This window comes from Aptenodytes forsteri, unplaced genomic scaffold (genome assembly GCF_000699145.1).
Source record: "Aptenodytes forsteri isolate BGI_AS27 unplaced genomic scaffold, ASM69914v1 Scaffold1, whole genome shotgun sequence".
NCBI classification, from domain to species: Eukaryota; Metazoa; Chordata; class Aves; order Sphenisciformes; family Spheniscidae; genus Aptenodytes; species Aptenodytes forsteri.
The window spans coordinates 4,265,210-4,275,944 of NW_008795035.1; the positions used below are offsets into that span (position 1 = coordinate 4,265,210).

At 38.6% G+C, this 10,735-nt stretch overlaps 1 protein-coding gene across 1 annotated transcript in view; it reads left to right on the plus strand.

Annotated features, from left to right (window-relative positions):
- The first annotated feature begins 1,039 nt into the window (after positions 1–1,039).
- ADAMTSL3 (ADAMTS like 3) overlaps positions 1,040–10,735 on the plus strand; it is a 189,573-nt gene continuing 179,877 nt past the window's right edge. Inside the window, 1 exon segment of the mRNA XM_009276544.1 lies at positions 1,040–1,120. Coding sequence (XP_009274819.1) covers positions 1,040–1,120 — 81 coding nt within the window.

The window sequence follows — 10,735 nt, forward strand, 5'->3', positions numbered from 1 at the left end:
AAAAAATCTTCTTCCTCTTATTGCTGTAGTTGATTGAAACTTTTGAATGACAAAAGCATCCAGGAGTGTTAAAGGTTTTGGGAGGGAGGGGGACTTTTTAATTTTTTTGGAGGGAGGGAATAAAACACTTACTTCTGTAGGGAATCTTAATTATGTTTTGTTGACAGGTGCAAGAACTGTTTGGATAGATGGTTTTCCTCTGGGATATCTGACCTTTTAGAAAGGAGTACTTTTTTTGGAGGAGAGATTTGCATTCACTGTGGGGCTTTGCAAAATAGTAGGGTGGTGGCTGGGAGGAGGAGAGGGAGGGCTGTTTGCCTGCATATGTATTAGGGGTGCGCGGAACGTGTACTATTTTGAGATCACTGCGGTAATGAATCGCCTGAGGCAAAAAGATGCATTGACACTAACAGAATTAGCGGCATTGTTACATTATTTTTTTCTTGTTGGCAATTTTAAATTGAAGTTTTTAGTAAAAGTGACTGACAGTTTCGTGTTGGCCCTGTAATGGTGATGATTACTGAATTGATGGATTTTTTGTTTTTTCTCTGCCCCGATTACTTAGTCTCTGAGCTGTTAATGATCAGAGCTTTCAAGGGCAATGCAAATGACTGCTGAAGTCCCAGGGCTGGGCTCTGAGCTTTGAGTGGGTGAAAGTGCTGGAACAGTACATCAGAAATACTATGCTCATTGGATTTTACCTTCCGGAGATCAAGATGGGAGGGGTTCCCAATTTGATAAATTCTCCTGCATTCAGGAGATAATAAAACTTGCCCACTATTGCCAGCTTCCCCAACCCTTTCATTTTCCCCCCTTTCTCTTCCCTAATTGGAACTACCTCACCCTGCAGGCTGTGCTCATGGCATGCACTGCACGTCTGCTCCTCTGGCCAGCACAAAACTCCGGTGTTTGCATTGCATTTCTTCCAAAGGCCAGTTCCATGCCTTTGCCCAGTTTGCTTTAGTCATTGAAATTCTGGCGGAGCCCACTTGATTTTGTTTGTAACTTGAAACAATTTCTCTCAGCAGAGCCCCAAGGCATGAGGATGGCCAGCCCTAAAGCCACAGGGCTCTCCTGGGAGATCACTTGGCTTGCTATTGCTATCTGTGCTCATCTACAGGTAGGTAATGAACTTGTTGCTATTGTCATGCCTGGTCCTTTATCAGATGATCTTGCTGCACACTTTGAATTACTGTTTTTTAAACAGAAAACCGCTGAAGGAACTGCACTGTAAATAAAAGGCTGCCGATGAGAAGGTTTTCCTTTCACTGAATTTCAAAGACATCCATGTGGGAAATTAATATTCTCTCTCTTCCTAGTAATATCGTACCTGACTACCAAATGGGGACCAAAGGGAGGTCTTGCCAGATGTGTAATGCCATGGGTCTTTCTATGCAGCACAGCTGCTCTTTGCCCCCAGGAGGTTTAGCACCTGATAAAAGTAAAGATACTGTAAGTGACAAGGGTTATATAAATACCTGGGTAGAAACAGCTAAAGCACTTGGAAGTCAGTGTTGGGGGGGAAGGTGGTCCAAAAGGGGCTGTGCTTCAAGTGTTCAATGAATACAGGAACCGTGGAGGAAAACCATAGCTGCCAACTGATCTATTGCCTGACACATGAGCCTAATCAGTTCCAAAAAGCGAGTATTTCAAGAAATGTGGTGTGCTGGCATGCAGCAGAGATGTTGTTACAGTATGTCATTCTCTGTACTGATAGTTCCTACAGCACAGAACGTTTCAAGGATGCTTCAGTCTTAAATACACCCAAATCCAGAAATCTTAGGAAAGGACATCTAAATAAACTGAAGAATATTTTTTGAAATAAATAGCATCTTTTTTTGAAGTATTGTTGTAGTTTTTGACAAAAAAGTAAAATCTTGGTTTTAAATAAAATCAGTGGTGCTGTTTACTGTAATACTGTTATGTACTGTTTGTACTACTGTGATGCTGAGAAATGGTGGTTTCAAACTGGAGCCTGGTGTGCTGGGCATTATATAAACGTACATCCTGAATAATTTTGAATTGAAGGACAATACAGCAGGCAAAAGTAAATTCAGAAGGAGTATGAAGAACTGAGGAGACTGTACTAGACAGCTGAGTAAGCTATGATCGATTTAGGGTGGAGTTTGAGGTTTAAGGTAGTGGGAATCGGGCCCCAACCCATTCTTAGTAGCACTGCCGAGCGCACTGTGAGCTGTGAGTCATTTGGCAGCTACCTGTTGATGAACACCTCCTGTATCTGTATTATGGTTGCAGCTAGTCGTGAAAGTACACTGGTTACTTGGCTAAAGAACTCGCCATAAAAGTAAAAATTATTATTCGTATTAATTGTGCAGTAAATCACAGTGCTTTCAGTGCATGTCCAAGCAGATAGGGAAACAGTGGGATCTTCTGCTTTTTGCTTGCATGTTTCTTATGCAAGAACAAAAATGTTACTGATTTGCTGTGCCTGTTCAGCTTGTATTTCTGTGTGCAAGCAGTTGAGTGATGCTGTAATAACCGGCCCTATAAAACACTCAGAAAGTAGTATGTAAAGTTCACTTAATAGTTCTGTTCAAGATGAGAAAAGAAGTTCAGAGAAGGGAAATGTCAACTTCGTGTTTGGGCCTTTTGGTTATGAAGAGACCGTTTTTTTTTCCTTTTACAATATATTTCTTGTATTTTTTTCTTTCATATTTTTCTTATTGTAGAACTGGAACCAGTAGTGGCACAGTTTCCTCTTCTCCACGAATGGTTTGGCATAGCTTCACTTGTCTCTTTATAATAAAAACAACCCGAACACATTGTAATAATCAATAGGCTATTGTGAGTAGCTTTATGAACATTTCAATCCAGGTCAAATTTTTTGGTCTTGACTGTCCTTTAAAATATTCTAATCTGTTTGGCATATTTGAGTCATTAGCACTTAACCCCAATCTTGTAGGAGGCCCTTCTGCTCCTAAGTTTTAGGTATTTTATCACAATTTTAGGCACATTAAAGGTATTTTATATTATTTAACATAACATTTTCAGTATCCAATAACCATTAATTCTTTAATTGGTTGCTTGGGGCCAGGCTATATGGACCACACACAGTCATTCTACCCTAATATTGTACCATAGCTTCCACTTGTGTTGTTTTTGGCTATTAAAGTGCTTATGTCTGGAGCTAATCAATTAGAAACAATTGGATGCTGGGCAAGGTCACAAGTCTATGTCATGTCACTTATGTGCAATTGATTAATTTCATCCTGCTTGAGGCAGGTACAGAATAAAATAATGACCATTTCAAAAGAATGTGGTGGAAATGTGGTATGAATGTAACGCAAAGAAAACTTTAACATGAGAAGTTGTGAAAAAGAGGTAGCTGTTACTGAGAAGAAATGAAAGTTAACTTTGGTTATAGGAGCCCTTTCCGATTCTTCAGAGCATGGTAACAAGCACAGCATGGTGGCTCCAAACTGAACTCTGCCCTTACAGCTATGCAGTGTCTCAAGTTTGACAGAACTATTTTGTCAAGGGCAGATTAGTTGCTATACTAGTAGGTAAGTTAGATTTCATAGGACAACCCAGTGAATAGTTTACCACTGAGCATTGCTGAGCTGCCTGTTCATTAAATCTATTCTGTGACCAAGAGCAGTGGCATAAACGACTCAGGAGGAGGTCGCTTATGGGCTAGCCTTGGCTGTGTTCTTCTGCAGACGCAGAGCCTACTCTTTCTGATATGTGCCAATATAAATGAAATGAATGGAACTGTGTTAGTCTAAAGCCAATGGTAATCCAAGCAAATGATGTCTGTATGTTTTTCTTAAAAACAAACAGAAAAACCTTGCCACCAAATGGTAGCAGCAACATGGAATAATTCATTGTTTCTAAAGATCTAAATGATGAGTCTATCCAAAGAAGTTACTGTATTCCACAGACTATATGTATTTGTGAACATTAACTATATCCTTGGCCTTGAATTTAACTATTCATGTGTATTTATTGCTAAATATGGTGTAAAAGGCTCCTCCTTTTTCTCACATGGTAGCAGGTGAGCTATCAATACTACAGACTTTAGGAGATGGTTAAGCTAATAAACAGAATAGAAGTATCCAAGTCCAATTTTGCTGGTTTTAAGTGATCTCTTGAGTACATATGGCTCCATATTGGTAACTGAAAAGGCAGGATGTTCAGCCTGGTAACCCACTCTTGCTTAACCTCGTGAAAACATTTTATTACACCATTCAGCTAGATGCTGTTACATTTGTTATGAAATGTTTGCAAGACTGCGTATGTGTATATTCTTACTAATGGATTAACGGCAGCAAGAAATGATGGCTAGCAGATTTATATAGACAAATATATATCATCAAGAATTTTACACATGGATTCATTTTAGATTTATCTCTGGTATGTTGTTTTCAAATCAGGAATACGCTGATATTTTCTTAGGTTCCTACAGTCCTAGTTAAACCCTCTACAAGTCAGTCTGTTTCACCTCCAAAGACCGTGGAGTTGCTAATGTCCGAGGAGGGAATAGCAGCAAACACACCATGTCTGGATATTTAAGAAGCTTTAGCGCTGGGTTTCTATGGAAGGGAAAGTTTCATAGGTCACATACTCATTGAATAAACTGTTGGTTGCTCCCATGATTTATGTTTCTGCAATCCCTGCTTGCGTTATGTTTTTTTCTAACTATCTGTGATATTTTGGATGTAAAGGATATACATGCTGAAAACATTATCTTATTCAAAATGATTCTGCCATAACCAATCTGCCAAAAACTACCAACATAGTAAATGTCTTTAAGGTTGAGTTTTGCAAGGCCAAAAATCTGATGTCCATTATATGACATAGTGGACTTGGAGACCATCTTTGTGGAAAACCTTTGGAATATTGTTTTACAGTCACTGGATGTATTGCACACCGATGTTCAGAAAATAGATTATGATCTACATGCCATACAATAGTAAGGATTCTTAAATGTCCAGTAACTTTAATAAAAAATATCAGGATGAGATTTGCAAGTCCAGAGTTAAATCTGAAGCAGTTTCACTTTTTTGTAGGCAGGTCGCAATTCTGCACCCATCTGGAGTTTTGCCATCAGCCTCAATAGGCCTGTGGTTTTATTCTTAGTTTGAAGATTGAAATGCCTCTACTACAGACAAGTAACACTTTTGAGACTCTGTAGAAGCATTCTGACTTAAAATATTCATTGTTATTGACAAGGTTGTAACTCAGTGACAGCATTACCAGAAAACTTATATAAGTTTCTAAGCTTGCTTTGCATTTATGACTAATAATGATTGCTCAGCCAGTGCTCATAGGATCCGAACTGCTGTTACCCCCAATTTACAACCCAAAAGAGTTGAATTGCCAGAAAAATTGTGATGAGTCTGTCTTGTGACTTGAGACACAAGCTATGTGTGAATACTTATTTTTTTAAAATGTACTCATTTAAAAAAAAGAGCCAACTATGGGAGATGACCAAGAGTATAGATGATATCAGTGAAGGGATCCTTTTACTATCTCATTTATTTGTTTTCATTTTCTCAGTAAATATCTTTATCATAGTGAGTATGAGTGATGCTTGCAGTGATACAACTCGGGAAAATCAGTTCAAGCATGGTCCAAACCCATTCATTCTGATGCAGCAAAGGTGGTTTAGTCTCCATATCCAGCCAGGTTTCGAATTCTGTATCTACATCTTCAGACAGGGGTATCAGTGCTCACTGTGATGATAATTTTTGTTAAGGTTACACTAAAAATTGGGCAGAGTCTCAAATCAGTTGTGTGTAGAGCTGCAAATTGCTTGTTCCAAAACAAAATATCCAAGAGTTGAACACATTTAGAGAAGCCTCAAGTGTAGGAATAATCTCTCACAACAGCCAGTAGCTTCTCATTTCTCTTGAAAAAGTAGTGAAGAAGTGAAGGAATAGCTCTAGGATAATCTTTGGTTTTAGCAGATACTTGAATGCTTAGTCACTGATAATTGCTCATTCAGGTCTGCTTGGTGCAGCTGGATCCTTCATATTCCTTACCAAATTGGGGCATAAATGGCACTGAGGGTGGCAGTTTCGCACAGCGCACCAAATTCCATTCCTGCCTTTGCATCACAGAAAATGTACGTGATTGATTGTACTGATACCAAAGCCCTTTTGCCGTTCGTTCAGAAATCATGATTTGGCCATCCAAAATAATGAGTTTCGCTTCAAAAGAACATACATTTTAAAATCGGAGTCCTTTTTATTTGCTTTTACTTCTAGAACCTGTAGGGTTCACATTTATGTCTTTATCTGCAATTTTTGGGCTTGAAGCTTTTCAGAAAATAGTTCTCCGTGCTTACCTGAATCCAGGAGCTGGGGTTTAAGTAAACACCAAATATAATGTGGCTTGCAATGAGGTAGTAAAATATATTAATTTCAGTGATAGTGGGAGCAGATTTATAATTGTGCCTCTCTACTTGTTTGTGTTGTAAGGCTATGCAAGAAATCTTGGGGCATGAGTTATATCATACTGTGCAAATGTTGAACTTTACTGTTAAGTCAGCGCTTTGTTAAGATTTTATGTAGTTGATAATACTGATGATAAAGTCTTGTGGCTGCATACAGTCCAACACAGTCTTACTTGAACAATTCCAGTGTAATCCTTATTATGCAAAATCTCTGTAAAACAGAGGGAATTTGTGCACGGTGAAAGAGTGGGTTTGTTTTTGAAGTACAGTTTGCTAGTGAGCACAACATTCCAGAAGGGACATTGGATATAGCCATGGCAACTCTGGAGAGGCAACTAAGACCCACATATGAACTGCATAGCACTGCAGTTCTGATATGCCCTCTGCACTCACTTTATTGTCACTGATTGATAAATAATTCCTTTAGGTTTTGAAAGCATGTATATAAATTTCTTTCCCCCAAGAGGAGAACTTTTCTTGATATTAGCTGAAGTATGTACACTGTCAAGTGCTCTTGAATTTAAGGGTTATATTTTCAAAAAGGCCTCGCTTCAGCTTCTAGGAGGAAGTATGGTTCTGCAAACTCACTTTTTGATGACTGTCAGCTACGCAAGGGTGTTAAACTTAATGCCGATATAGCAGCATTTTCAGAAGGGTCTGTGTCACGTGGAGCCTTTGTTTTGATGATTTTCAGTAAGACTTGAGACATCAGTTAAACACAAATACTGTTAAGTACTTAACTGTGGTGGTAGGTGCTTAGCTGGATTTTTTTGAAACAAGTGACAAGGTAAATTTCAATTAATCCAATGGGAACCAGTCATTGGGTGCCTTAGGCTTAGGCTAAGCATTTGTCATCATAGTTAGCTGATGAAACCAAAACTTTCACCCTTAAAACTCTTTTGAAAGACTAGGTTTCTGGTGTGTAAATTCTAGTACCTGGGTGTGTAGATATTCAATAATACTTGAGAAGTGCAAGTACAAGCATCACGTGGTTATAAAGGGAGGGCAGTTTTTGAAAACTTGGCCTAATATATCCCTTCCAGACAGCGTATTACATAAATTGTTTAGGAACAATGTTATTTCTGTTTCTAATTTTATATTTATTAGATTTAACATCGTTATGGAGAGAAAATGAAAACAGTATTCTCGGTCTGTTTTGAGAAATGTGGTTTCCAAGAATTGTCAGTTTGTCATGCTTCTGGATCCACTAGAAACACAGTGAATGCAAGTCAGCTCGACTAAATTGCGAAACAATATTAAAAATGCATTTACGATTGCAATTACTAGATTGTTGTTGTATGCTAACTGTTGTCATTTGTGTCACGGTGGGAGGTCTCAACTGGTTAATGATGCTGTTTTGTAGCATTAAGTGGAGCATTTGTTTATATGTGGAAACATGTATTTCTGTATTTATGTAATGTTTTTTCTGTCATCAGGTGCTTTGCCAAAAATTGAAGCTGCTTAAAATTTATAGGATACAGTCTCTTGTGCATGCAAGCAGAACAGGGCATAGTTTATAGTGTGTATATGTGAAAGGACCTATAGAGGCTCACTCTGTAGTAAATGCAGACATAAAGAAGAGAGTTTTAGCTGCCTGATCTATTGCCTTCTAGTATCATAGAAGTAGATGACATGGGCACACCTGCACTGCCACAGAATGCAAAAAGGGATTGTGTTCTCTCAAGCTCTGGCAATAAATGTTTCATGGCCTGCACCTTGCAGAAGCTCTGAGAAGGTTGCAGAAACTGGCTTTATTCCCAGCTGGCTTATTCAGCAAGAAATTATCTACCTCCAAAAAAAATCCCCCCCTTTTGTTGCAAGTTCTTTGCTTGTATACATGGCTGCTCCAGGCCATCTACTGTCATGGAGAAATGCGAAAGGACAATGCAAGTACTGCTTCCAGTACATTCAGGTTTGCCTCTTCTGATGGGAGTTTTCCTTGCTTTCCCAGCTACTTCAGCCTCTTGTTGGGTGTAGCAGTGGCGTGGAAGCAGAAGGCTAAAAAATCTCAGTGCTCTCTGTGGATGTATAACAAATGAAATACGCTAAAATATGATTTGGCTTCCTCTCTTGAGAGTCTCCTTTTATTAGATGTTTTCAAGGTCTCATTACTCATTTGGTGTTTTGTTTTCTTGAGTCTCCAAATAGTTTTAAACTGTTCCCTTGTTGACTAACATGGATGTTGACTGAAAAAACCAATAGCATAGAAGTGTCTTGAGTATTGCCTGCTCGGTAGATGATGTTCTAGTTGGAAACTGCCAGGTACGTCCAACATATTACTGATTCTTTCAGCTGATCTTATCAACACTTCTGTTAGAAAGCAGAAGAGGGAATACATCTATCACTGGAGAGAGGTGTTGTGTATGCTGTGTAGGGATTTTACTAATGCCACTAACTGATAAGACTGCTTGAACAGGCTCTGTTTTTGTGGCCTGATTTTATAACTTTATTTATATGAATATAAAGTGCTTTCTGTGATTAACAATTACGCTTTTCCTCTAGACAGGTGATTCTCAGGTAAGTCTTTTCATGGAATAGCCAGCAAAGAGCTTGGCAGCAGTTAACAGTGCAAATTGAACGGTAGGAAATGCTATGAAGGGAAGCTGTAAAACAAAGCAAAGGGTATCATCCTTTCACTGTATGAATTCCTGGTTTGCCCACGCTTAAGTACTGTGTACAGTTCTGATCCCGTTATGAATGGGGTGGAAAGGCTAGACAGGGATCAGCTGGTAACTTGTTTCTTCTAGCGTAAGAACTGAGTGCCATTAAATAAAACTACTAAGAGACAGATTCAAAACAATGAAAGGTGGTTGTCCTCCATGTAATGATCTTAGGTACTCCTTGCCATACATTTTTTTTCAGTAGAAGGTTACATGGGTTTCAGGGGAGACAGGACGAGTACGGGGAAGATCCACTAAGAACGACTATATAGACAAACCACAGCAGGCTAAGAAAAGTGGGTGAGTCCAGGAAAGTATTCCAGGGAAGTATTGTACGTACTTGCTCTGGACATGCTCTTTGGGTGTCCGGTTATGGCTGCTGTCGGAAGCTGATGGGCTAGATGGATCCTTGGTCTGAACCAGTTCAGCTGTTCTTATGTCATTGTGATGTTCCTGGGGGCTACGCCTGCGGATTGTTGAACTAGGAGTTAGAACCAATGCCTAGACTTACTGTTACTTGTGACTCATTGTTTAAAAACTAACATTAAAGAAATACATTCTCCAAACTCCAGGTGTATCTGGAGGTATATCCTGGATGCCTAAGAACTTGCTCAAAGCCTACGTAGCTGCCTACATTCTGAGCTGCTTTGTGTCTGCCTGGAATATATTTTAACGTTGTTATTAAATTTTTTCTTTACAAACATTTTTATTATGTTTCTGGCACATTTTCAGATTTTGAGTATTTTCAGAGTATGCAAGGAAACTTGGGTCATCTTGCTTAATTGCTGGAGTAGTTTCTTGTTTTTAAACAAACACTAGTATTTCCTTGAGCAAGATAAATACAGAAATGGCTTCAGATATTTTACTAAATAAGGCTTGGCTTAAATTCCACTTTGATTATGTGGTCAGTCCTTCTGTAAGACACAAATATTCCAGACATTTTCCCTGCATGAGTGCGCACTTGCCTTCACCCCAGTGTTGAAACTGTGCACCCAAATGCTTTTCCCATTTCCTCTTCCTACCTCTTTCAGTTAAATTTAGAACACAATAGGTTGGTTAAAACTATAAGAAAACCTCCAGAATGCCATCTTAACGTATGGGTTTTTACCATGCAGCTGTTTATCTTCTGCTAAAAGGAAACTATAAATGTATTTTTAATGCCAGGAGCTGGGCTTAAAATGCCATTACTTATCCGGTGGGAATAGATTTGAAAATTAGTAAGCAATTAGATCAGTTGGCAAATACATTTTACTTAATGTTGCAAGTCTCATGTGCCTTTCAAATATCCTGTTAGCATCACCTGTTCTTAACTTGCAACCTTTTAAATCTTCACCTAGTCTTAAATAGCAGTGTTACTTTGAAAGGGAAAATTTTCTGTATATTTTTAATTTTTATTTATGAGCTGAATTTTATTTTTTTTAAAAAAGCTTGCATGGTTTCTCCAAGGGCAAGAAGTGTACTGGGAACACTAAGCTTTTCTTGGAGAAAATTTCTTCCTGTAGATAACCATCTTGCGAAGGGCCTTAGCTGGGATAACAGAACATGTGGGTCTTGTTCTGATCTTTTGAACTTGCTTGAATTATGTCCTTAGCAAACACCAATGATGTATTTGTTTATAATTGCTTATTTTTCTTGCTGAATTTAGACCTCTGTGAGC